The sequence below is a fragment of the Choloepus didactylus genome, chromosome 5, assembly GCF_015220235.1.
Source record: "Choloepus didactylus isolate mChoDid1 chromosome 5, mChoDid1.pri, whole genome shotgun sequence".
Lineage (NCBI taxonomy): Eukaryota > Metazoa > Chordata > Mammalia > Pilosa > Megalonychidae > Choloepus > Choloepus didactylus.
Window position 1 is genome coordinate 110,186,851 of NC_051311.1, and position 26,600 is coordinate 110,213,450.

The following is a 26,600-nucleotide window of genomic DNA, read 5'->3' on the forward strand; positions in this document are numbered from 1 at the left end:
TTTGGACTTTGTTCCCATGTTGTATTGTTAGAACACTTTTGCATTTTAATCTGAAAATAATCATCTCTACATACAGAGTGTTTTAGAATGACATCTACTTCGACAACGAATCTGTCAGATGGAGTACTATTTGGCAGTAAAACTTCCACAAACCTTGGTTGTTGAATGCACTTCTTTGCTTGTAGGACCTGATGTTCTTCAAAATACTTTTCAGTCATCAGATTGAAGTGGGAAATGAGTGCTGCTGTATTGAGTTTTGTCCCTACAATTTTGCCATGGGGTTTATCCAGGACTCCAAAATGAATGGTGCCATTGGTACGTGAATTCATGCAAGCTGAAGCAAATCGGAAGACCTCATTGCTAAATTTCATCTCAAGATTCTTTTCTGTGGTTCCTTCTGTATTTCTTTTCTCTTTGAATCCATGTATTGGAGCAATGAGATTGAGTGGTCCTGTTTCAGGCTGTAGAATAGAATGCAATTTATAACAATATGGAACATCGAATTCATTAAAAGGGTATGGTCTACATGTTGGTTCTGTGGATGGCTGATTTTCCTTTGTATCATCAGTCTCATCTTCCATGAACTTATTGCTTAGTGATTTAGAATCTTTTTCAACTTTGCTCATTGTAGAGGCAGTAGCAATATCTGATTTCTCTTTGTCCTTTTGTTTTTGCTTTGAAGTATCTCCATTTTCATCTTCCATCAAAGTTTTTTTTTTAGAAACATTTTTACTGTCTTTTTTCTTCCTAGATGTCTGAATAGGATCTTCAGAGGACATTTTCCAAAATTCTTTGAGTAGTTGTACTATTTGGATAGCTGGCCCATGTGTTATGCCCATATCAACAAGGTCTTTTTTGGTTAATAATTTCAAGATTGCTCCTTCCACATCTTGGGCCGTCAAGATTTCCCTGTGCTTTTGGTCAATCTTATGACTTCCTAACCAATTATTTATGTCTTCTTTTGTCCAGTTATCTGTATTTTCTGGTAGGTCCAGTTGCTCTGCCATTTTGATACCTGTACATAGAAAAAGAAAAAATGATTTTGTATCTTTATAGGTATATTTAAAAAAAAATCAATTTTTTCAATAGGCAATATATATATATATGTGTTAAAAATTTTAAAAGTTCTAAGGATTTACGTCACCCTAATTATCTTCCTCAGAGAAAATTACCATTACCAATTTCTTCTTTATTATTCCAGAGAAATATTACCGAATAGTATAAATATAATATATTAATGTATACAAAAATATATAAGCAATTTTTCTTGTAAGAATGATAGCATAATATACACACTTCTCTTCACCTTGTATAATTTAGTCACTAAGTATATCTTGTAGACTCTACCAGTTAGTATATATACAGAGATGTTTCATCCTTATTATTGGTTGCTTGCTGTAACTTGTGTTTACTCTGTCATTTAAAAATATTCAATTCTGCTATTGAAAATAAGAGAAACAAAGGATATGAAATTAAGTAGGGAATGATCTATGCACTAAAGAGGATATATAAAACAAAGCATAGAAGCAAGTATAGTTTATGAAACATGTTATGATTGACATAGACAAAGTAAGTAGAGCCTATGAGCATTGAACATGGTCAGGAAGGGATAGAAGGACGAAATTGGCACTTGATATTTTGAGGTATTAGTTGCTTCACCCATTAGTGACATCCATCCTGATTCCATATTTAAGAAACATAAAATAGGATCCAGAGTTGTTTATCAGGTTAATTGATGAGCAACAGCTGTGGTCAAGCATATTTGCCCCTGCATCTCTCTGATTAGAGCAAGTATATGTCATTGACCTAGGGTCTCTTCTGTCTGCTGAGTCCCTTTGGACTGACCTCAGCTCTGGTTTTCATAATCACACAATCAGCAGAGAACTCTGATAGAGCAAAGAGGGTGAGAAAAGATATATGAATGTTGCATAACTCAGGTAATGAGACCCTTCTACCTGTCTTATAGCTCATCTGAAACATTTTAACCTGTCTCTCCCCTGCTGTTTTTTGTTATGTGTTTTAATTGATTTAGTAAGGCTTGTGCTTCAAGCATCTTAATTTGATCTGTGAGCCATTTTGTTTCATGACTTCTGGAATAGCTTGCTGGGTAGTATACTTGGAGGTTACTATTGCAACAATGTAATTTTCCACATAATAATTGACATCAGATATGCAATAATACTGATTTCTTATCAATAACAAATGGTATTAACATTTGGCCTGCAGATTGGCAGCTACTGACTGGAAGTTAATAGTAATCTGGACTAGAAAAATATGGCTAATGGTTAGAAAAAGCAAAATCCAAATAATAATAGACATCTTTAAGTATGATCCAAAAATGTGGTTCACAAATGTGTGCTATTCCAATGACTCCAACCTTCATTCATTGTGGGAGAAGTTGAATTATCGGGGGGCATAAGCCTAGGGAAATATGTCAGATAGATTATATAGGCCCACTACCATGAAATAATGCATAGGAATATTACTTCCCAATACAAAATCAGGATTAAGATTTTCCTTCCCCACCAGACATGGGGATGCCAGAGCCATGGAACATGTTTTAAGTTACTATTACATTATGTAACTCCTGTGTGAAAAGAAAGTGAACAAGGAACATACTTTATAGCCAAATTAATACAAAATAGGCAGAGATACACAAAATTGATGGAAATTTTACCTCGCTTACAATCTCACTGTAATAGGAAACCTGGAAGATGAATGACTTCTAAAGAAAAGAGAATTAAATGAAATTCTTTTTAGTAATTTGTCCTATAGATACTAACAAGCTCAAATTTAAAATGTCAGAGAGAGAAAAAAAGGAAAGAGGAGTGGGGAGTGTGAATGGCTTTAAGCATGCTAGTCTTTAAAGATAACACCCTTTTCGGAAGCAGTCAGCTTATTGAAAAATGGAAGGAGGTGACATGGCTGATTAGGTAGATAACGAGAAAAGATACACAGGGAAGAAAATGACACTTTAAAAAATGTATGCTGGTCCAGCTTCTGAGAATTTAGAATTTATATACTTTTCCCTGTTCCTCTCAAGTACAACTAAAAACCCTGACATTTTATACATCTACATCTCTGTTTACATCTATATATACATCTATCCATGTATAGACTCTGAACAGTGCAGAGAAGGGGCAGACCAATTAGGAAACTCAAGATCCAAGGAACGACATGGTGGTCAGTTCCCAAGATTTTATTTTTCCTCATATATCCCAAATTTGGAGCTGAAGGAGCCAGCAACCAGAAAATGCCAATGGGTACAAGAAAAAATAACCCAAATGAGAGCCTTTTCACTGAAGCAAAGTACCAGGAAAGGGGAAACTGAGCAAGACAGAAAATGTTTAAACAGTAAACCCTCTACTTCCTTTAAACAATGTAGAAAAGAACACTGCCACCATCATGCCAGGTTCCCCAATCTTCCCTCTCAACCCTTGCCAGGGTGATGTCAGAGCAAGCTGAGCAGGGAACTGAATTTCCATCCCTGACAGGTAGTACCAAGGTGCTTTTCCATGGTGTCAGTGGAGACCACATGAGGAGCTTGAACTTCTACTGTGACCCAGCACTAATGAGGTCCCCTCCCACTCCCCACTAGTGTGGTGTCAGAGGAGGCCTACTGAGATGAGGACTTTCACTACCACCCACTTGTGATTAAGCTAACACTACCGTGGTGTCATGTAGGGAGCAGTAACATGGCATTCCTACTCCTCTCAACTGTGAGAGTATTAATAGAAGTCTATTGGGGGAGCTTGAACTCCATCCCCATCCACAAGTAATGAGGAGCCCTCCTCACCTTGGGTGCTAATGGAAGCTGAGTGGGGAATCTGGATTATTCCCTCACCTAGCAGTAACAAGGCAGCAAATGTCCTCCATTCCCTATTAGAGTGATAGCATGGAAGTCAGGTAGAAATGGAAGATTTAAATAAGAGCAAAAGACTCATAGGATAATAATTAAAATGTCTAAATTTCAATAGGAAATCACTCATCATAAACAAGAACCAGAAGAAACTGAAACTGAATGAAGACAATCAATAGTTGACAATACTCCAAAACTGAGATGACAGAAGTTGAATTATATGAAAAAGATTTTAAAGCAGTCACTATAAAATGCTTCAATGAACAATTTCAGACATGCTTGACACAAAAATAGAAAGTATGAGCAAATAAATCAGAAAAAAACTCAACAAAGAAAAAGAAGCTTAAGAACTAAAAGGAAATTATAGAAGAAAAACTGTAAGTATCAAAATTAAAAATTCAGTGGATGGGATCAACAGCAGAACAAAGGGGACACAGAAAAGAATCAGTGAACTGAAGATAGAAAATAGAAATTACCAAATCTGAGCAATAGAGATAAAATAGGCTGAAAAAAAATAGAGCCTTAGTGACTTGTGGGACTATAACAAAAATCTAACATTCATGTCATTGAAGTCCTGGAAAGGGAGAAGAAAGAATAAAGGTTGAAAAAATAGTTGAAGAAATAGTGGCTGAAAGCTCCCCAAATTTGGCAAAAAGACAGAAATTTCAGATTCAAAAAGTTGGACAAACCCTATACAAACTCAAAGAAACCCATAACAAGACACATCATAGTCAGATTTCTGAAAACTAAAGACAAAGAAAAAATCTTTACCCTATGAGGGGAGAACAGTTTGAATAATAGCATATTTCTCATCAGAAACCATGGATGCCAAAAGCAAATGCATAATATTATTCAGATGCTGAAAGAAAAGAACTGTCAACCCAGAATCTTATATCCAGAAATCCTCTAGGAATGAAGTGGAAATGAACACATTCACAGATGAAGGAACACGGAGAGAATTTGATATCAAAGGATCTACCCTAAAATAATGGCTAAAGGAAGTTTAGAATGGTTTAAATTAACCATTTAATTTAAGATAAGACATACAATTAAAAGAATGATTAGAGGAAGAAAATGAAAAGAGAAGGAACCTTGAAACATTAGGAGGGAAAAACGAACATGGTAAGCAAAAATATGGGCAAATGTAATAGACTTTCTTCTACTGAGTTTTCTAAATTATGTTTGATAATTGAAGCACAAACTGTTGGTGTAGTTCTAAATGTACATAGAAAATTATTTAGGATTATTGTAAGTGGACAGGTAAAGGAAAGTAAGCGAAGGTAAGGCTTCTACACTTCATTCAAACTGGTAAAATGACACCAATAGACAATAACATTTATATAAAGTAATATCTAGATTGACTGCTAACAACGCTATGCAAAGTGATACATTCAAAGACACTGTAGATAAATAAAAATGGTATTATAAAATGTTTTCAAGTAAACCACAGGAAGGCAGGAAAATAAAACAGAGAAATGAAAAACAGAACAAACAGAAAACAAAAAATAAAATGACAGTCTTAAGTCCCAATGTATTATTAATTATATTTATTGTAAATGGCCTAAATACAGAAATTAAAAGTTAGAGATTGGCAGAGTGGATTAAAAACTTGACCCAATTTTATCCTGTTTACAGAACATTCACTTGAAATATAATGATATAGGTTGATTGAAAGTAAAAGGATGGATAAAGATATATCATACAAATAGTAATTTAAAATGCAGGAATGGCAATATTAATATCAGATAAGTAGACTTCAGAGTAAAGAAAATTATGAGAGACAGAGAGGGAGAGGAATGCAGTATAATGATAAAAGGATCAATCCTCCAAGAAGACATAACAATCCTAAAAGTTATGCAGCAAGCAACAAAGTTGCAAATTGTGTGAAGAAGAATTTTAAGGAACTCTTCAGTTTTATATAAATACATAATTATAGCTGAAAATTTCAACACCTTTATCTCAGCAATTGATAGAACAGTCGGCAAGAATATTAACAAGGATATCGAAGATCCCAATAACACCAATAGTCAACAGATCTAATTGAGATTTACTAAATACTCCACTCAACAACAGCCAAGCACACATTCTTTTCAATTTCCCAAGGAATATGTAGCAAGATAAACCATATCCTGAACAGTAAAACAAACACCAACTAATTTAAAAGAATTGAGTTCATGCAGAGTGTGTTGATCAACTACAATGGAATCAGACTAGAAGTCAATAACAAAAAGATAAGAGGAAAATTACTAGATACAAAACCATACACTTCTAAATAATATATTCCCCCAAAAGGAAGATTCAAGTGAAATTAAAAAAAAACATTGCAATGAATGAAAATGAAAATGCAACATATCAAAATCTCCAAACTTCTGCTGGTGGTGGTCAGAGTCCAAACCAGGTGGGGAACCAATCAGTGCACCAGATCTCTGTGTGCTCTGGGGAATCCTGGTCCTGGGGCTGCAACGTGGGCTCAGAGCAGGTAGGCACGGAGGCTGATCAAGGGCACCCTGCAGGTGGGACATGGGTTCTCTGCCTGCCCTGTACCTATGAGTCTCTGGGGTGTGGGAGGGCTCCCGATTGCCAGTATGGCACCTCTCCCCTCCCCACTTCTCACTGTTGCATCCCCCCTGGACTTCCATGGGGGGAGAGCAATCGCTGCGCACCAGGTTCCCTCACGGGAGGCCCCACTGTCTGGCTGTGGAGGATCACCCCCCAGCAAACTGTCAAGGTAGGTGGACAGGAGTGGAGAGTTGCTTCTCACTCCCTTGCCCAGCAGCGGTTTTTCTGCTGCGAGCCTGGCGCGGGGTGGGGTGGGGCAGTTCGGACAGGGAGCACACTCACCGCGTCCCTCCAGCTGCCATGTCTCCTCCATTTTTGTTGGGTGTCCCCTTCACATACAGTGGGGGACACTCTATGTCAGGTCACACCCCAGAACCGTGGTCCCTGGTGTCCTCCAGTCACTTTCTAGTTACTCTGACATAGGAGAAACCCATTCCACCTCACTTACTCTGCCGTCTTCCTGGAAGTCATGTACCATTTTTAATGATCATTAATATGATCATATGATTTTTCTTTTGTAGCCTGTAAATATGTTGGATTACATTTATTTATTTTTCAATATTGAACCAGCCTTGTGTCCATGGATTAAACACTACTTGCTCATAATTTATACTCTCTTAACATATTCTTGAATTCTATTTGTTATTATTGTATGAATTTTGCTTCTATATCAATGCATGATATTAGTCTAGAGTTTCCTTCTTTTCTTCTACCTTTTTTTACTGTATTTGCCTGGGTTTTGTATCAGAGTTATACGAGCTTCATGAAGTGAATTGGGAAATATTCCTCATGTTCTGTTTTCCAGAAGAAAATGGGTAATAATTTTCTTATTTCTGCTTTAAACATTTGGTAGAATTCAGTGAAACAGATTTCTTTTTTGGGAATTTTAATTAAAAATTTCAGTTTCCTTTGAAGCTATGAGACTATTCAAATAATTTATTTCATATTGACTGATTGTGGTTGTTTATGTTTTTTGAGGAATTAATCCATTTCATTTGAGTTGACAAATTTATGTATGTAAAGTTGTGCAGTTTTCCATTATTATCTATTGATGTCTGCAGGGTCTGTGCAAATTCATAACATTGGCAAATTGCATCTTCTCTCTCTTTTTTTTTTTTTGCGTCTTCTCTTTTTTATTTGTTGTCAGTCTTGTTAGAGTTTCATCAATTTTGTTAACATTTTCAAAAAAAGCAGCTCTTGTTTTCTTTATTTTCCTTATTGTTTTTTTTTTTTTGTTTGCTTTTTTGTTTTGTTTTCAACTTAATTTCTGCTCTTGTTTTTATTATTTCCTTCCTTCTTCTTTCTTAGGGTTTATTTTGCTTTTCTTCTAGGTTTTTGAGGTAAGAGCTTAGATATTTTATTTGAGACTTTTCCTCTTTTATAGTATATTCACTTATTGCTATAAATTTCTCTCTGAAATTTCTCTCTGCTCTAGTCCTGTCTCCCACACCCCAGAGACTCGCGGGCAAAGGGCAGGCAGAGAACTGGCAGGCAGGGCCCATGTCCCACCTGCAGTGTACACTTGATCAGCCTCCGTGCCTACCTCCTCTGGGCCCATGTTGCAGCCCCAGGACCAGGATTCCCCAGAGCACATGGAGATCTGGTGTACTGATTGGTTCCCAACCTGGGCTGGACTCTGCCCAGCACACAGCAGAAATTCTGAGACCAACTTAAGAGTGCCACCTGCTTGTAGTTTAGGGAAACTGCACTCCAGCTTGCTGTGCCTCAAAAGCGCCACCTGTAGAATTTCTTCTCAGCAGAAATTCTGAGAAGACCAACTTAAGAGTGCCACCTACTGGTAGTTTAGGGAAACTGCACTCCAGCAAACCAAATTATGTATAAAGGCTCAATTAATTCAGCACTTCCCAAAATAACCCTATCAAGATAAGCAAATGCCCCAAAGACAGCAGAAAATTACAAAGCACTTGAAGGATATAGAAGATATGGACAAGCCAAACAAATTAAAAAGCTGGAAGAGACACAAAATTTGGGGCAATTAATCAAAGAAGTACACACAAATATCAATATTGTGGCTCAGGTAAAGGACATGAAGACCCTAAAAAAGCATAAAGAAGAATTTCCAAGAGTAAGTACAAAAATGGTGGATCTTATGGAAATAAAAGATAGTGTTGATCAAATTAAAAATATTCTTGAGACACATATCACCAGATTTGAAGAAGGAGAGGAATGAATTAATGACCTCTAAGATAGGGTGATAGAAAGTGAAAGCACAAAAGAACAAATAGTGAAAAAAAATCGAAAAATTTGAAACGGATTGCAGGGAAATGATGGACAACATGAAGTGCACAAATATAAGAATCACTGGTGTTCCAGAAGGGAAAGAGAAGAATAAAGGGCTAGGAAGAGTATTCGAAGAAATTATTGGGGAAAACTCCCCAACCCTTCCAAATGACATAAATATGCAAATTAAAGATGCCCAATGAACTCCAAAAAGAATAAATACAAATAAATCTACTCTGAGACATATACTGATTAGATTGTCAAAAGCTGAAGAGAAGAAGAGACTTCTGAAAGCAGCAAGAGAGAAGCAATTCACCACATACAAGGAAAATAAGATAATATTAAGTAGTGACTACTCAGTGGGCACCATGGAGGCAAGAAGGCAGTGGTATGACATATTTAAGATTCTGAAAGAGAAAAATTGCCAGTCAAGAGTTCTTTATCCAGCAAAGCTCTCCCTCAAAATTGAGGGAGAGTTTAAAATTTTCACAGGCAAACAAATGCTGAGAGAATTTGTTAATGAGAGATGTGCCCTGCAAGATATACTAAAGGGTGCTCTACCAGCTGAGAAAAAAAGAATGGAGAGAAAGGTCTGGAGAAGAGCACAGAACTGAAGAGTTATTAGTAAGGGTAATTTAAAGGGAAAAAAAGAAAGAGGGGGCGGAAAATAGATCCAACAACTAAAAACCAAACAATAAGATGACTGGTTCAAGAACTCCCTTCACAGTAATAACTTTGAATGTGATTGGATTAAACTCTCCAATTAAAAGATACAGGCTGGTAGTATGGATTAAAAAATATGACCCAGTGATATGCTATTTATAAGAGACTCATCTTATACCCTGTGACACAAACAGACTGAAAGTGAAAGGATGGAAAAAAATATTCCATGCAAACTGCAATCAAAAGAAAGCTGGGGTAGCTATACTAACATTGGACAAAACAGACCTTAAATGCAAAGATGCCATAAGAGATAAAGAAGGACACTATGTATTAATGAAAGAGATAATTCATCAAGAAGAAATAGCAATTATAAATGTTTATGCACCCAATCAAGAAGCTCCAAAACATATGAGACAAACATTGGCTAAACTGAAGGGAGCAATAGACATGTCTACAATAATAGTGGGAGACTTCAATATACCACTCTCTTCTATAGATAGAACAACTAGACAGAGAACCAATAAGGAAACTGAGACTCTAAACAATATGATAAATGAATTAGACTTAATAGACATATATAGATCATTACATCCCAAAGTACCAGGATACACATTCTTTTCTAGTACCCATGGAACATTTTCCAGGATAGATCATATGCTGAGGCACAAAAAAACTCTTAATAAATTTTAAAAGGTTGAAATTACTCAAAGCGCATTCTCTGACCACAGTGGAATGCAGCTATCAAAACGCGACCAACAAAGAACCAGATCTTTCACAAATCTCTGGAGATCAAACAACACACTCCTAAACAACTAGTGGGTCAAAGAAGAAATTGCAAGAAAAATTGGTAAATATCTAGAGATGAATGAAAATGAGAACTCAACATACAAAAACTTGTGGGATGCACTGAAGGCAGTACTGAGAGGGAAATTTATAGCTCTAAATGCATATATCAAAAAGCAAGAGAGAGCTAAAATTAAAGACTTAACTGAACAATTGAAGAGGCTAGAGAATGATCAGCAACTAACCCTAAAGCAAGTAGACAAAAAGAAATAACAAAGATTAAAGCAGAAATAAATGAGCTGGAAAACAAAAATACAATAGAGAGAATAAATAAAACCAAAAGTTGGTTCTTTAAGATCAACAAGATTGACAGACCCTTAGCTAGACTGACAAAGTCAATAAGAGAGAAGACCCAAATAAACAGAATCAGAAAAGAGAAGGGGATAATTACTACAGATCCTGAAGAAATTAAAAAAAAAATCATAAGAGGATACTATGAGCAACTGTATGCCAACAAGTTAGACAATTTAGAGGAAATGGGCAATTTCCTGGAAACACATGAACAACCTAGACTGACCCAAGAAGAAATAGAAGACCTCAACAAACCAATCACAAGCAAAGAGATCCAATCAGTCATCAAAACTCTACCCACAAATACACACCCAGGGCCAGATAGCTTTACAGGGGAATTTTACCCAACTTTCCAAAAAGAATTGACTCCATTCCTGCTCATATTCTTTCAAAAAACTACCTAATTCACTTTCTGAAGCTAATATCACTCTGACACCAAAGCCAGATACAGACACTACAAAAAAGGAGAACTATAGGCCAGTCTATTAATGAATATAATGCAAAAATCCTAAACAAAGTACTTGCAAATAGAATCCAAAGGCACATTAGAAGGATTATACACCACGGCCAAGTGGGGTTCATTCCTGGCATGCAAGAAAATCAATCAATGTAATACAGCACATTAACAAATCAAAAGAGAAAAATCAAATGATCGTCTCAATAGATGCTGAAAAAGCATTCAACAAAAGTCAACCTCTGTTTTTAACAAAAACACTTTAAAGGCAGGAATTGAAGGAAACTTCCTCAATAGGATAAAGGGTATATATGAAAAACCCACAGCCAGCATAATAGTCAATGGTAAGAGGCTGAAAGCCTTCCCCCTAAGATCAGGAATGAGACAAGGATGCCCACTGTCAACTCTATTATTCAACATTGTGCTAGAAGTTCTAGCCTGAGCAATTTGCCAAGAGAAAGATATAAATGGCATCTAAACTGGAAAGGAAGAAGTAAAACTGTCATTATTTGCAGATGATATGATCTTATATTTGAAAAAATCCTGAGAATTCCACCACAAGCTGCTTGAGCTAATAAACAAATTCAGCAGAGTGGCAGGATATAAGATTAATGCACATAAGTTGGTAATGTTCCTAACACTAGTAATGACCTAACTGAAGAGGCAATAAAAAAAAAAAATTCCATTCACAATAAAATGTTCCTATATACTAGTAATGACCTAACCAAAGAGGCAATCAAAATAAAATTCCATTCACAGTAGCGACTAAAAAAGTCAAGTACCTAGGAGTAAACTTAACCAAGGACATAAAAGACCTCTACACAGAAAATTACAAAATTTTACTAAAAGAAATAAAAAAGGATCTAAATAGGTGGAAAAATATTCCATGCTTATGGATAGGAAGACTAAATATTGTTAAGATGTCAATTCTATCCATTGATCTACAGATTCAATACAATCCCTATCCAAATTCCAACAACCTTCTTTGCAGACTTGGAAAAGATAGTTATCAAATTTATTTAGAAAGGAAAGGGGACTTGAATTGCCAAAAATATCCTAAAAAAGAACGAAGTGGGAGGACTTACACTTCCAGGCTTTGAAGCCTACTATAAAGCTACAGTGGTCAAAATAGCATGGTATTGGCATAAAGACAGACATATTGATCAATGGAATCAAATTGAGAGTTTGGAAATAGACCCCCAGATATACGGTCATCTGATTTTTGATAAGGCCCCAAATCCACAGAACTGGGAAAGAATGGTCTCTTCAATAAATGGGGCTGAAAGAACTGGATAGCCGTAATAAGAACAATGAAAGAGGACCCCTACCTCACACCCTATACAAAAATTAACTCAAAGTGGATCAAAGAGCTCAATGTAAGAGACAGTGCCACAAAACTCCTAGACGTTATTGTGGGGAAATATCTTCAAGGACTTGTATTAGGAGGTCACTTCTTAGACCTTGCACACAAAGCACAAGCAATGAAAGAAAAATTAGATAAACTGGAACTCCTCAAAATCAAAAGGTTCTTTGCCTCAAAGGAATTCATCAAAAAGATGAAGAGGCAGCCAACGCAATGGGAGAAAACATTTGGGCACCATGTATCTGATACGAGACTAATATCTTGCATATATAAAGAAGTCTTACAACTCAACAACAATAGTACAAAAAGCCCAATTATCAAATGGGCAAAAGATATGAAAAGATATTTCTCTGAAGAGCAAATACAAATGGCTAAAAAAAACCCATGAAAAAATGTTCATCTTCACTAGCTATTAGGGAATTACAAATCAAGACCACAATGAGATATGGCTGCCAATAAGAATGGCTGCCATCAAACAAACAGGAGAGTACAAATGCTGAAGAGGATGTGGAGAAATTGGAATTCTTATTCATTGCTTGTGGGACTGTATTATGGTACAGCCACTCTGGAAGGCAGGTTGGCAGTTTCTGAGAAAACTAGATATTGAATTACCCTATGATCCAGAAATTCTACTTCTCAGCATATATCCAGAAGATTTGAAAGCAGTGACATGAACAGACATTTGTACACTGACGTTCATAGCAGTATTATTCACAATTGCCAAGAGACAGAAACAGTCCAAGTGTCCTTCAACAGACGAGTGGATAAACAAAATATGGTATATACATTTGATGGAATACTATGCAGCAGTAAGAAGCAAAAAGGTCTTGAAATATATGGCAATGTGGGTGAAACTTGAAGATATAATTCTGAGTGAAATAACTCAGACACAAAAGGAGAGATATTTTATGTTACCAATTCTATGAAATATCTGAATGATGTAAAATCAATGTCTTATAAGAATATTGGGGACCTAGTGATAGACAGTAGCTAGTGAGGGGGAATGATAATCTAATATGTTCAGATATGTTGATGGTGAATTCAAAGGTATGGTAATGGATAGGGGTGATGATTGTTTGTTAATGGGATTATAAGTATCAGAGCTGTATTGAAGTTGAATAGGAATGAAGAGGGTTGTTTAAAGGTATGTTTCCCACAGATCAGCACCACAAACATAGATAGGTGCTTGCATGATATACCTCTAAGGTATGACACTGGCATAGAGAGTTGACAACAGAAGCGTACATGGGAAAAACCTACACATTGCATACTAGGGACTATAATTAATAGGAACAACATACTAGTATTACACAAATACTAAGACAAATAATTAAGGGCTGATGAGCTACGTGATGTTTTGGGTCATGAGAATTGTTTAAAATGGAGAGTGATGATGATTGTACAACTAAGTGATGATAATGTGAGATATGGATAGATTATCATGGATATAATATTTGCTTTGTGAACTTAGGAACCGCCTATTTTATAAGTCTAGCCCTCAATATTGAGGCTTCTTGGGTGAAACTTAGGACTGTAAAGAGGAGGCTAAGCCCACCTGTAATTATGCCTAGGAGCACCTCCAGAGAACCTCTTTTGTTGCTCAAATGTGAACTTTATCTCTCTAAGCCCAACTCTGCAAATAAATTCATTACCCTGCCCCCGACATGGGATGGGTCCAAGATGAATGACCCTTCCTGGAGACTTTCGACATGGATCCCAGGAATGAGCTTGACCCTGGCATATAGGGATTGAGAATGCCTTTTTGACCAAAAGGGGGTAAAAAGGCAACAAAATAAGGTTTTACTGGCTAAGATAATTCAAATAGAGCCAAGAGTCTGTCCTGGAGGTTACTCCTATGCAGCTTCACCTATATATGCCAAATGACCACAGTATGATAAGCCCAAGTCAACAGTAGTCCCCAAAACCTTAAAGAATACCCAGATCCCTGTCTGACATTCTATAAAATTTTCATTCACTAAGTTTATTCATCAGAAACTTAAATCCTTCAAAGTGCTCCTATGCCAGCTAAGTCCCCAAAACCAGAGGCAATAGCCTCTTCAAGAATGTCAACTAGATGTGTCCCCTTTTCCCATAATCTCGACATCACTTTTCCACATGAACAGGTTAGGGTGGTCACTGCCTAGACATCCCTGAAGATTGGGAAAGTGATTAAACTAGACAAAGGGGTAGCAACAGACAAGATGGAATTTAACAAAGATTATGAGTACTGAATCTTTATATAATTTTCTTTTCTTAGTTGCTAGGGTATTAGAATAGTTAGAAGGAAAGAACTGAAATGGTGGAACTGTAACCCATAGCATCCTTTGAAATTTGCTCTATAGCTACTTGTTAAATTCTAAGTTGAAATGTATACCTTTTTGTATATATGTTATATTTCACAATAAGGAAATAACTGAAATAGTGGTACTATAACTCATGATAACTTTGGAAATTTCCTGTATATCTACTTGTTAAATCATACTTTGAAAGATATTACTTTTTTGTATTTATGTTGTATTTCATAATAAGGAAATAACTGAAACTGTGGAATTGTAACCTATAATATTCCTTGAAATTTGCTCTCTATTTGTTAAATTGCACTTGGAAAGCTATCACCTTTATGTATATATGTGATATTCTACAATAAAAAATATGATAAAAATTTGTACACAGTATCTCTCATTATTTCTTACAACTGCATGTGAATCAACAATTATCTCAAAATAAAAAGTTTAAGCAGAAAATAGAATAATGTGATATCATATAAATAGGAAGAAAAATATTTAGAACTGAATAGTAATGAATATGCTACATATCAAAACTTGTGGGACACAGTGTAAGCAATACTTGGGGAGATATTTATAGCTTTAAATGCTTTTATAAAAATAGAAGAAAGACTAAAAACTATAAACTAAATGCCAATTTAAGAAATTCAAAGAAAAAAAAATACAGAATAAACCCAAAGTAATTGGAAAGGAGAAAAGGAAGATAAAAACAGAAATCAATAAAATGGAAAACAAAGTTACAATAGAAAGGATCAGCAAAGCCCAAAACAACTTCTTGATAAAGAGTAATGAAATTGACACATCTGTGGAAAGATTAACTGGGAGATAAAAGAGAGAGATGGCACAAATAGACAATATCAGAAGCAGTAAAAGCTAAAAGGGTATGCAGATATTGCAATCAATTTTACATGAATACATTTGAAAATGAAGGTGAAGTGAACAAATTCATTGAAAAGTATCACTTACCAAAAAATGGACTTGAGAAGAAGTGGAAATTGTCCCACTTCACAGTGTTATGTGGTAGGTTGCAACAAGCCACCAACATGCCTAAAGCAACAACCAGGAAAAATCAAATACATTGCAAAACTTTTATTTTTTAAAGTCATCATAGAGTTGTAGAGCTGACAAGATCTTGATGGTTTAAAGTTTCAGAGAGAGAAGATCCCTTCCTAATAAGCTTTAGGGTATTTGCTTATACTAGGCCGGGGCTGAGGACCAAACTTGGCTAAACAGAGAGGAAGAGAAACCAGTGGGGCTTTTTACAGTTGCTTGGGTGGATGTAATGAATTGGGATCTGGAAGAGCTCCCAAATCTTTAGCCATCAGGGAAATACAAAGTAAAACTACAATGAGATGACACTACACACCTACCAGAATGGCTAAATTTAAAGACTGCCAATACCAAATGTTGCCAAAGATGGGGAGTAAATGAAACTCCTACACATTGCTGGTGGAAAGGCAAGATGTTTCTTCCACTTTGAGGAACTATTTGACAGTTTCTTATAAAGTTAAATGCATACCTACCCTGTGACCCAGTAATTATCACGAAAAAGATTAAAGTACTGATAGGGCAACAACATGGATGAATCTCACAGTTATAATGTTGAGTGAAAGATACCAGGCATAATAGAATATATATATTGTATGATTCCTTTTATATGAAGTTTAAGATCAGGCAAAATTAATATATTGTAACAGAATTCATAATAGTGTTTACCTCTCAGTGGCTGGGGTTGGGAATATGTTCTGGGAAGGGGAACAAAGGGAACTTCTGGAGTGATAAAAATGTTTTATATCCTGATCTGGTTAGTGTTTACACTGATGAATACATATATAAAATTATGTATACATAAACAAACTCTTAAGATTTGTTTATTTTATGTAAATTTACCTCATTTAAAAAATCAATAACTCCTCCAAAATACATGAAAAAATAAACAAACAAATGAATAAAATGAAAGTGGTCCATGCATGGAACAAAGATGGTGGTGTGTTATTAATCAAGGGCTATGATTAATTCAGTTCTGTGCATCTGAGGTCTTAAAGTTTTACTAGACAGTTATTTTTGCAACCTCGAATTATGAGGTTGGTTTTTTGTTTTCACATCTCTGTTGATTTTCACTGAGTTAATAATTGCCTAAAACCTAACACCACCCTCTTCTAGTAACTCTCCTATCCAAGTCATTTTTATGTAACCATCTGTGAAGACCCATCTACTCCATCTACTACTCACTTCTGTTACATCCATTCTTTTATAATATATAAAGCAGGATACACCCTGAGCAGGCTGCTACTTCCTGTGCTCTGGTTCCTGAAGTCTTGTACCTACGGTTCTCAAGCCCCTTCTCTTGCTCTGAACTACTGTATACTTTTTCTGGGGTCTACATGACTTCTTCCATCAGCCAGAGCCTCTCAGGGCCATACAAACTCAGTCATTGGCCCTTAGGAATATAATACAAATCAGATTATGAGACTGAGTGGTGAATTAGACAGATTATTTAATTTATGAATGTGCTGCATAACATATGCATGTAAAAATATATAGATGACACTACGCACCCACCATCTAAGTGTGGGGATTGGGGTGGTGGGGCAGGGCCTGAATAGACCCCATCCCCTTGCATTACTTTGTTCCTTGTTGGGGAGAAATTAGACATAAACACAAGATCTTTATGAGGAACATAAAAACATAAATCTGCCATAATTCTAAGGACTTCCTATAGTAGTCTGTCTGTCTATCTATCTATCTATCTATCTATCTATGTGTCTTTCTATTATCTATCGATCATGTATCTATCCTCGATCTGATGCTAATATTTGAGAAGCTACCAGACAGTTTCATTTTCTGGAACCTCCCTGTTCCTTAAAGTAGATGGTAGAGAGTATCTTTAATAAATGTAAAGTATACCTTTAAATTTTCTGAAAATGCTGCTAATGCCTTTAGGATTTCATCAATAAAAATGCCTGTATAATTCAGTTCCATCTTTTATGGAATGTTACAATTCATTTTTCAACTAATATAAAGCAGACTTCTGTCACTGCAACAAATAGGCTGTTATTTCCAGGCTTAGAAATTACTTTTTGTTTTGGAATATATTTCAACTTTCTAATTGTAAATATGGGAAAGTAGATTTCTTCCTATTCAGTAAAATCGTGCTATAGATAGTAATGATAATATTAATAATACCGTACTTACTCAGGCTGTCTTGCAAATTTCTTCTATATAAATAAGGAGGAAACCATGTATTTCAGTGCAGAAAACATTTGATGTCTCTTTCCTTCCTCCTAGAATGGCGAAGAGAAATGCTTTCTTTGTTCTGATTGTACTCTGCTTGTATCTCAGTGAGAGCTGCTGTTGGCTCAGAAGTAACAGGGTGTGTCTCAGAAATAAGTGTGCAGGTTACTGGAAGTTGAGGGAAGGAAATGTGCAGACTTGTTTTTACTTTCATTTCCCCAGATTGGAGTTTACAGAAGAGCCTTTCCTCTCAAGACTGTTGTCTTGGCTACAAAAGTGGAATATCTGGTCAAACCATCCCTTGGGAACACCAATTTTTATAGCTATCAAGAGTTTTGTGAAACTCCATGTGAAGAATGGTCTATGTTGAAATTTCGCTGGCTTTAAAGGGCAGACTAACAGTGCATCTGTTTTCCTAAAGTGTAAAGGAATGGCTTTCAGGGTCTTCTCTGAGCTCTCTGCAAATGTCAAAGGCCTCTAGGTTAGTTCTGCATATGAATCCCTGTGATCTCAGCACAGGGATTTTATCTATTCTAAGGCTAGTCTCAGGGCCAGGTAGAAAGCTGCCTGAGTGACAGCGACAGAAATAACTAACATTTAAAGAATTAACAGCAAGCGCTAACATTTATTGAGCACTCACTATGTGCTAGACACTGTTCTAAGTGCTTACATGTGTTAACTTATTTAGTCTTCATAACAGTCTCCTGAGGTAGATGCTTTTATTCTCCATTTACAGCTGGAGAAACGGAGAAATACAGAGGTCAGATGATTGGCTAAAGTTTGCACAATTAGTATGTGTTACTGTAGATTTGAGCACAGGCAGTGTGGCTTCAGGCCAATACTCTTGAACCCTGAGCTGCTGAAACAAAGAGGATGGCCAAGGAGTCTAGATCTGGCCATTAGACTCATCACCTACTCATGGGAGTTACCCTGAGAAGGGGATTCCTGGCCCTGAGCTGGGTGTCCCACTGTCCATGTGGGCCAGGTCATGAGTTAGCTTCTGCTCTGCGACTCATACTAAGCTTCTATTCCACTGTTGATCTAGCTTCTCAGTCTTCCTGTGAAGATAGGGCCTGCCTTGCTTGTGCCAGTTCTTAGACCTTCAGCCCAGGCAACCCCTTTCTTCACCCTTGTGTCTCTCTTCCCACACTGGCTGTCTGACCACACAGACCAATGTTTCTCAGTCTCCTTTTTTCCCTTCTCATTGTCCCTCAAAGAGGCTTTTTAGGCATTTTTTTTTTAAAAACCTCATCGTTATTGCCACTGGTATACCGCACATCTGTTTATTTAGTGAGGTATATCTGTGCTTTTTACATAAAGAGTAGTATTGTTGCTTCCCAAAAACCTTGGAGATGGATAGTTCTCTGCTCCGGTTGAGACTGCATAATCTAGACTTGAATATACTGTCCACCTGGATTTTTCATTATGTCACACACTCCTATTGGCTCAGTCCTGCTATTGTATATTAAGGTCTTGGGCCAACCATTTCCTGAAGCCTCCCTATAGGCTGTAGAAACCAATTCTGTCTCACTGCTTGAGGGGATTATGCTGTTGAATTCTGATGTTATGTAGGTCAGTTTCCCCTGCCCCTCTACCTCTCAGCCCCCTGGACTTCTAGGAAGCTTCTGAACCTCATGAACTAATCATGTCATGTGACTTGTTTGACCAGAGGGCTTTCTATGTTTGAGGGGAATTCTCTGTTAAAGATCAGGGGAAGTTCTTTCTCCCTTCTAGGCCCTCTTCTAAGCCATTTTGTTGGAATGAGTTTTTTGTTTTTTTTTTAACTTCTTGTTTTTGGAATTTTTCAAAATTCTAAACATTGAAGATCAGCTTCTTTAGAGGATTGTCCCAAATCAACTCCCTGGATACCATCTGGTCAATGTTTCTCTTTTAACCCATCATAAAGGAGGGGGCATTTCCTTTATTGTGCAATAAAATTATTATAAGGTAGCATGCACGAAAATTTTTGTCATAACCTAGAAAGACTTTATAGGACACCTGATGCTTTCTTTCCTTTCCCTTGTTGTTACATAACATTGCTCTTGGGAACAGAGTCACCTAAAGCTTTGCATTCGTGTTCCTCTTCTTCCTAGATGAAGAAAGAATTGACCTGGCTTATGGCAAGTCCAAGTAGCCTCTTAGCCCATGAGGCAGGATTTTTCTAAGGTTCCCTGTTTATTGTTGATTCAGAGTAATTAGGACCAATACTTTGGTTTTATTGTTGTTCTTGGTTATTTTTTAAATTGCAACATTTATGATTTATTTTTCTAATTAAAAAAATAATATATACTCAATTTTAAAAATCAGAAGCACTGTAAAGCAACACAGGAAAAGAAAAAAACAGAAATAAAAGTCACCTGAATCCCATCTCCTGGACATAATTGCTGTTAACATTTTGTTTTATAGCCTCCCAGTCATTTATGGATAGAAGTGGAGAACATATTTTGTTTTTCCACTTAGCAAAATATGGTTTTTATTTCCTCATGTAGCTAAATAGACTTTTATAGCATGAGTTAAAAATTTTTTTATTTAAGAATTTCAAGCATATACAAAGTAAACAGAAGAGTACAATGAATCTCCATCACTCAGCTTCAGTTATCAGCAATCTGCTATTCTTGCTCTCTTGTTTACATTCTGCTATTCTTGTTTAATCTGTACCTCTCTTGAGGTGAAATTGGAATGTACATATATTAAGTGTAAACTTTTGACAAGGGATAAGGCTGAGTAACCTCACCCCAATCAAGATACAGAACATTTCTGTTATTGCACGTCCCTTCCCAGGAATTCCTAACTCCCTCCAGGGAAAATTGTTCTTGTGATTTTTTTCACCTTAAAGTTGTTTTACCTGATCTAGACATCTACATGTATGGAATCATATGGTATAGACTCTTTTATGACTAGCTTCTTTTGTTCTACAAAATATCTGTTAGAACTATACACATCGTTGAATGTTTCAAAAGCTTGTACCCTATTATTGATGAATAGTATTGCATCGTATAAATAGACCATGATCTCTTTATCCATTTTCCTTTAGAAGGACATCTTAGTTTCAGTTTTTGATTATCAAGAATAAACTTGCTATGACTATTTTTGTACAAGCCTTTTTGTGGATATATGTTTTCATTTTTCTTAGGTAAATACTGTAGAATGGAATTGCTGGATCAAATAGATGAGCGTTTATAAGAAACCCTTGCCCAAATTGGTTATACCAGGAGCAGTACTCTTTAAGACACAGTAAATCTTTGTGTTAGGCTATTGTACATGAAGCTCCTTAAAGAGTCAACTCCTTTCACAAGCTGGCTAGTACCTGAGAGCAGTAGATAAAACATTGCCAATTGTACCCTCTGGGCAGGCCCAACTGTCCCACAGGGACTGGGCATGTTTGCACAACAGAGTTTTTTATTCCACAGAATGTTAAAACAGGTTGGTTAGACTCAGGGCTAATGTGCTTTATTTACTCAAGGGGTATTTTGCTCTAAGCAGAGAACTTTGAACTTTGACTTCTCTTAAAAAATTTCATGTTGCATTTCTCTTTGTTAAGTCTCTTGCACTTTTACTACCATTCACACGGTTATAAATCCCTCTTTTGGTATATATTTCATATCATAGATATTTATTTCCAAACGAATATACCAGTTATCCCTTTGAAGGGATACCAAGTTAAATGTAAATTTAATGTTGGTATTGCAACTAGCATGCTTGCTCCATAAGGGAATGGCTGATTTGAAGGGACCATATTTATCTGCCCCATCATGAGGTATTGCACTTCACAGTGCTCCATAGAATCATCTGTGTTTCAGAATGTTCTGGCTCTTAGATCTTTCATGCATATTTGATACTAAGGGATAACATTTGCTTTCCTAAACAAAAATGAACAAGGAAAACATTTCAAACTGTCTGAAGAACTTCCTAGGGTGTATTTTTTTTCCAGTTCATTGCTTATCTTGAGCATGAGTAATGAGCTAAAAAATATATGGTTTGATTTCTGTTTTGTTTTCCTCTACCTTTTCATTTTTCCTGTTTCCAATGTGGTACTTAATTTTCCAACTCCTAGGGAAATTTTGTTTTTATGTAAAATCACATAAACTGATATTTTGTAACATAACTACATGTGAAGATGTGTATTGGAAAAGGGGTAAGCAATATGACATGGGAAAACTAAATTAGTATGATCTGAGGAAGGGGCTTTAATTGTAGAAAAAATGAAAAATTTCCCTTAAGCCGAGAATGAAATGGAGTAATAAAGATAGCTTCTATTTAAATTCAAGAAGGCTTAAGCAAACTTTGTAAATTATACCCATCTTACGTCAGTGAAACAATATTCACTTAGTGCTTGATAAAAATTAAATTGCCCTTGAACAAACAGTGGTATATTGATACAACGAAATATTACTTAGCAATAAAGTCCTGATACATGCTACAACATGAATGAACTTTGGAGAGAAGCCAGACCCAAAGGATCACATATTATATGATTCTATTTATATGAAATATCCATAATAAGCAAATCCCTAGAGTCAGAAATCCCTAGATTTAGTAGTTGCCAGGGGCTGGGAGATTGAGGAGCAATGGGGAAGGATTGTTAATGGGTACAGAGTTTTTATTTGGGGGTGGGAGTGGGGATTATGAAAGTGTTCTAAATTTGATTGTGGTGATCATGACTGCACTACTCTGTAGAATATACTGAACTACTGGTTTGTGCACTTTAGATGGGTGAATTTTATGGTATGTGGTTTATATCTCAATAAAGACATTTACAAAGTTGCCCCCTAATAAGAGCGTTTTGAATGCCAGGCACTTTATGTGTGTTATCCAATTTAATCCTTACCAGATGCCTTCATTTTACAAATTAAGAAACTAGGGTTCTGAGTTACCCGTACAAACTAACTCAGAGGATGACTGGTAGAGTCAGGCTCCTGTTCCAAGCATGACTGTTCTCTAAGCGTGGACTTTTCTCACTGGCTGTCTTGGTTCCCTCTGTTTCCCATATGTGAGACCTTCTGGGTCTGTGTTGTGTCTTCACTAGCTGTGAGTTAATTTTCTATGTGAGTGGGGTTGGTGATTTATGGATTAGGTGGAGCCTTGAACACACTGGAGGTAACATGAGGACATGGAGCCCTCATGAGTAAGGAGTTGAAAAATGCAGTGGAATGAACACATAGTATCAAAAACTAATGAATAATCCATCATTTAAAAAAATTTTACTTTCACTCAGGTTTCCTCAGTTAAAACTTTAGAAAAGAGATGAGGGAGGAAGTTTTAAGAAGTTAATCAGTTAATTATCATTTTTATTTTTAATGGACTTCCGTAAACAGAAGTTGAATCCCAATATTTTTGAAACATAGAAATGGGTGGTAAAAATGGGATATTTGTAACTTAATGCTATCATTAGTTTTCTGCTTTTCTGTAGGTAGCACATGAATTCACCTTTGAAGGGAGATTAAGAATTTAAAGGGAAAGCGTTTTAATGGGCTCCTTGATCTTCAAAAGTAAAGCTTTTTCACAGCCTTTCCTCCTTTTATTTTAGCTTTTTTATGACATGTTGAGCCTTTATCTAAGTCTTGCTAGATATTATAGCCCCATCGTTTTTTTCTTTATTAGAGAAGTTGGGTTTACAGAACAATCGTGCATGAAATTCAGGATTCCCATACACCACCCCACTACCAACACCTTGCAGTGGTATGGAACATTTGTTACCATTGATGGTAGCACATTTTTATAATTCTAACTATAGTCCATGGTTTAACTTAGGGTTCATTGTTTGTGTAGTGTAGTTCCATGGATTTTTTTTAAATGTTTTATTCTGTTACCATATATACAATCTAAAATTTCCCCTTTTAATGACATTCAGATATATATTTTAGTGCTATTAATTATGTTCACCAATGTTCTGCTACCATCCATTACCAAAACATTTCCATCATTCCAAATAGTAATCTGTACATTTTAAGCCTTAAGTTCCCATTCCCTCTTCCCCCACCCCATCTGAGCTGAGTTGTGGAGAATCAATAGACAGGCCTGTGTGCACAGGTCTCTGAACATTTTGGGGAGCGCAGCCACATGAGAGAAGCCTGTTAAAAGGTGGACAGGTAGACAGCAGAAGAGGAAAGCAGTGGTTTGGAGCAAGAAAGGCAGCAGATGCACCTTCCAGCAACAGGGATGTGTTTCTGAACCATATGAGCATTCCTCAGAGATTCTCAGAAATACTGGTGAAGAGAACCCCGATAAGGCATAGCATCTTGATGACAAGAGGAATTTGGGTTTTAAAGCTGGAGAAGTATGGAATATCTAATTTACATTATAAAGAGATATAAAAATGTGGATAAATAAACATTTTTAATTTAAATATAAAATTTAATCTATATTAAATACCATGTATTACTTTATAAGCAGCTAATATCTCTTAAAATCCAAGCCCTAGAATGCTATTTGAGGATGTTCGGACTGACATAAATCTGGGAAAGAGTTTCTGGATGGCATTCCTGGCACTTGAAATTGGAGGGCACATGGTGCCATGAGGGAATCTAATCAGGCAGGGGTTATGATTGTCAGGGAAGACTTCCTGGTGGAGATGACTTTTGAATTGAGTGAAGGACAAATAAGAATAGCCATAAAGAAAGTGTTGGGTGAGAATACAGGACTACTTGACAGAGAGAAAAACATCATGCACAAAGCACAGGCTGGGAAGTAAAGAGAGCAAAGAGAGTAGTGAATGGAGAAAAGAAGCCAGGGGAAATGGAATCTAAAGAACAGGTGAAAGTAAGTCTGCATTGTCAGAAAGAGGCAAGAATGACAGAGTTTGTGAACAAGATACTTGCTCTACAGGAAATACTAAAGGGAGCACTACAGTCAGATAGGAAAAGATAGGAGTGAGAGGTTTGGAACACAATTTTGGGTGACGGTAGCACAACAATGTAAGTACACTGAACAAAGATGACTGTGAGTATGGTTGAAAGAGAAAGGTTAGGAGCACGTGAGACACCAGAAGGAAAGAGGAAAGATAAAGACTGGGACTGTATAACTCAGTGAAACCTAGAGTGCTCAAAAATTGTGATAAAATGTACAAATAAGTTTTTACATGAGGGAGAACAAATGAACATCAGCCTTGCAAGGTGTTAAAAATAGGGTGGTATTGGGGAAAAATACAATCAATGCAAACTAGAGACTGTAGTTAACAGAAACATTGTATTAGGCTTCCTTTGATGTAACAAAGGCAATATACCAAAGCTAAATGCGTATAAGAGGGAGACATAAGGGAGGGGTATGGGACTCTTGGCATTGGTGATGTTGTCTGATTCTTTATTCTACTTTAGTTTAATTCTGTCTTTCCTTTTGTTGCTTCCTAGCTGTTGTTTTTTTTTTCTTGTTTTTTCTCTTTCTTTTCCTTTTTCTTTTGTCTTTCTATCTACTTTGACTCTTCCTCCTCCTTTGTGGAAGAAATGGAGATGTCCTTATATAGATAGTAGTGATGATGATGAATCCATAAGTATGTGACTATACAGGGAACTGTCAATTATTTACTGATGATGGAATGTATGGTGTGTGAACAAAACCATCTTTAAAAAATACAGGTTGATGAAGAAACCTTGAGGGCACTATATTGAGTGAAATAAGTCAGACACATTAGGACAAATATTGCAGGGTCTCACTGATATGAACTAATTATAATATGTAAACTCATAGACATGAAGTATAAGTTACCAGGATATAGAATGAGGCTAAAGAATGGGGAGAGGTTGCTTATTATGAGCAGAATGTTCAACTAGGTTGAACCTAATTGTTTGGAAATGGACAGAGGTGATGGTAGCACATCTGAGAATAACTAACAGTGCTGAATGGTCTGTGAATGTGGTAGAAAGGGTAAGCTCAGAGTCACGTATGTCACCAGAAGGAAAGTTGGAGGTTAAAAGTTGGGAATATATAAAACAGTGAATCTTGTGGTGGGCAATATCCATGATTAACTGTACAAATGTTAGAAATCTCTTTCATGAACTAGAACAAATATATGACACTATAACTAGAAGTTAATAATAGAGGGGCATATAGGGAGAAATATACCTATTGCAAACTAGGTATACTACAGTTAGTAGTATTTTAACATTCTTTCAACAACAATAACAAATATACTGTACCAATACTATGAAACAACAATGGAGGGGGGTGGTTAGGGGTATGGGAGGATTTTAATTTCCTTTTTTTGTCTTTATTTCTTTTCTGGAGTAATGAAAATGTTCTAAAAATTAAAAAAAAATTTAATTGTGATGGATGCACAGTTGCAGGATAGTACCATGAGTAATTGATTGTACACTTTGGATCTTTCAATAATTGCATGGTATGTGAACAATCTCAATTGAAAAAATAAAAGAAATGTGATTTCTTGGAGAATGATCCATGTTTACTTGAGGAGAATATATATCCTGCTGTTTGGTGTGCAATGTTCTGTATATGTCTGTTAGGTCTAGTTCATTTATCACACTGTTCGAGTTCTTTGTTTCCTTATTGATCTTCTGTCTAGATGTTCTGTCTGTTGATAAGTGTGGTGTTTTGACATCTCCAACTATTACTGTAGAGGTGTCTACTTCTCCCTTCAGTTTTGCCAGTATTTGCCTCATGCATTTTGGAACACCATGGTTAGAAGCTTAAATGTTTATGATTGTTATTTCTTCTTGGTGGATTGTCCCTTTTTATTAATATATAGTATCCTTCTTTGTCTCTTACAGCAGCTTTTGACTTAAAGTCTATTTTGTCCAAAAATAATACCCTTGCTCTTTTTTTTGGATACTATTTACTTGGAATATCTTTTTCTAA

At 36.2% G+C, this 26,600-nt stretch overlaps 1 protein-coding gene across 1 annotated transcript in view; it reads right to left on the reverse strand.

Annotated features, from left to right (window-relative positions):
- The window catches only part of SAMD9 (sterile alpha motif domain containing 9), a 68,185-nt gene that overhangs the window by 4,414 nt on the left and 37,171 nt on the right, over positions 1-26,600 (reverse strand). Inside the window, 3 exon segments of the mRNA XM_037836670.1 lie at positions 2-1,015; positions 15,525-15,605; positions 17,754-17,842. Coding sequence (XP_037692598.1) covers positions 2-1,015; positions 15,525-15,603 — 1,093 coding nt within the window. The 5' untranslated portion in view covers positions 15,604-15,605; positions 17,754-17,842.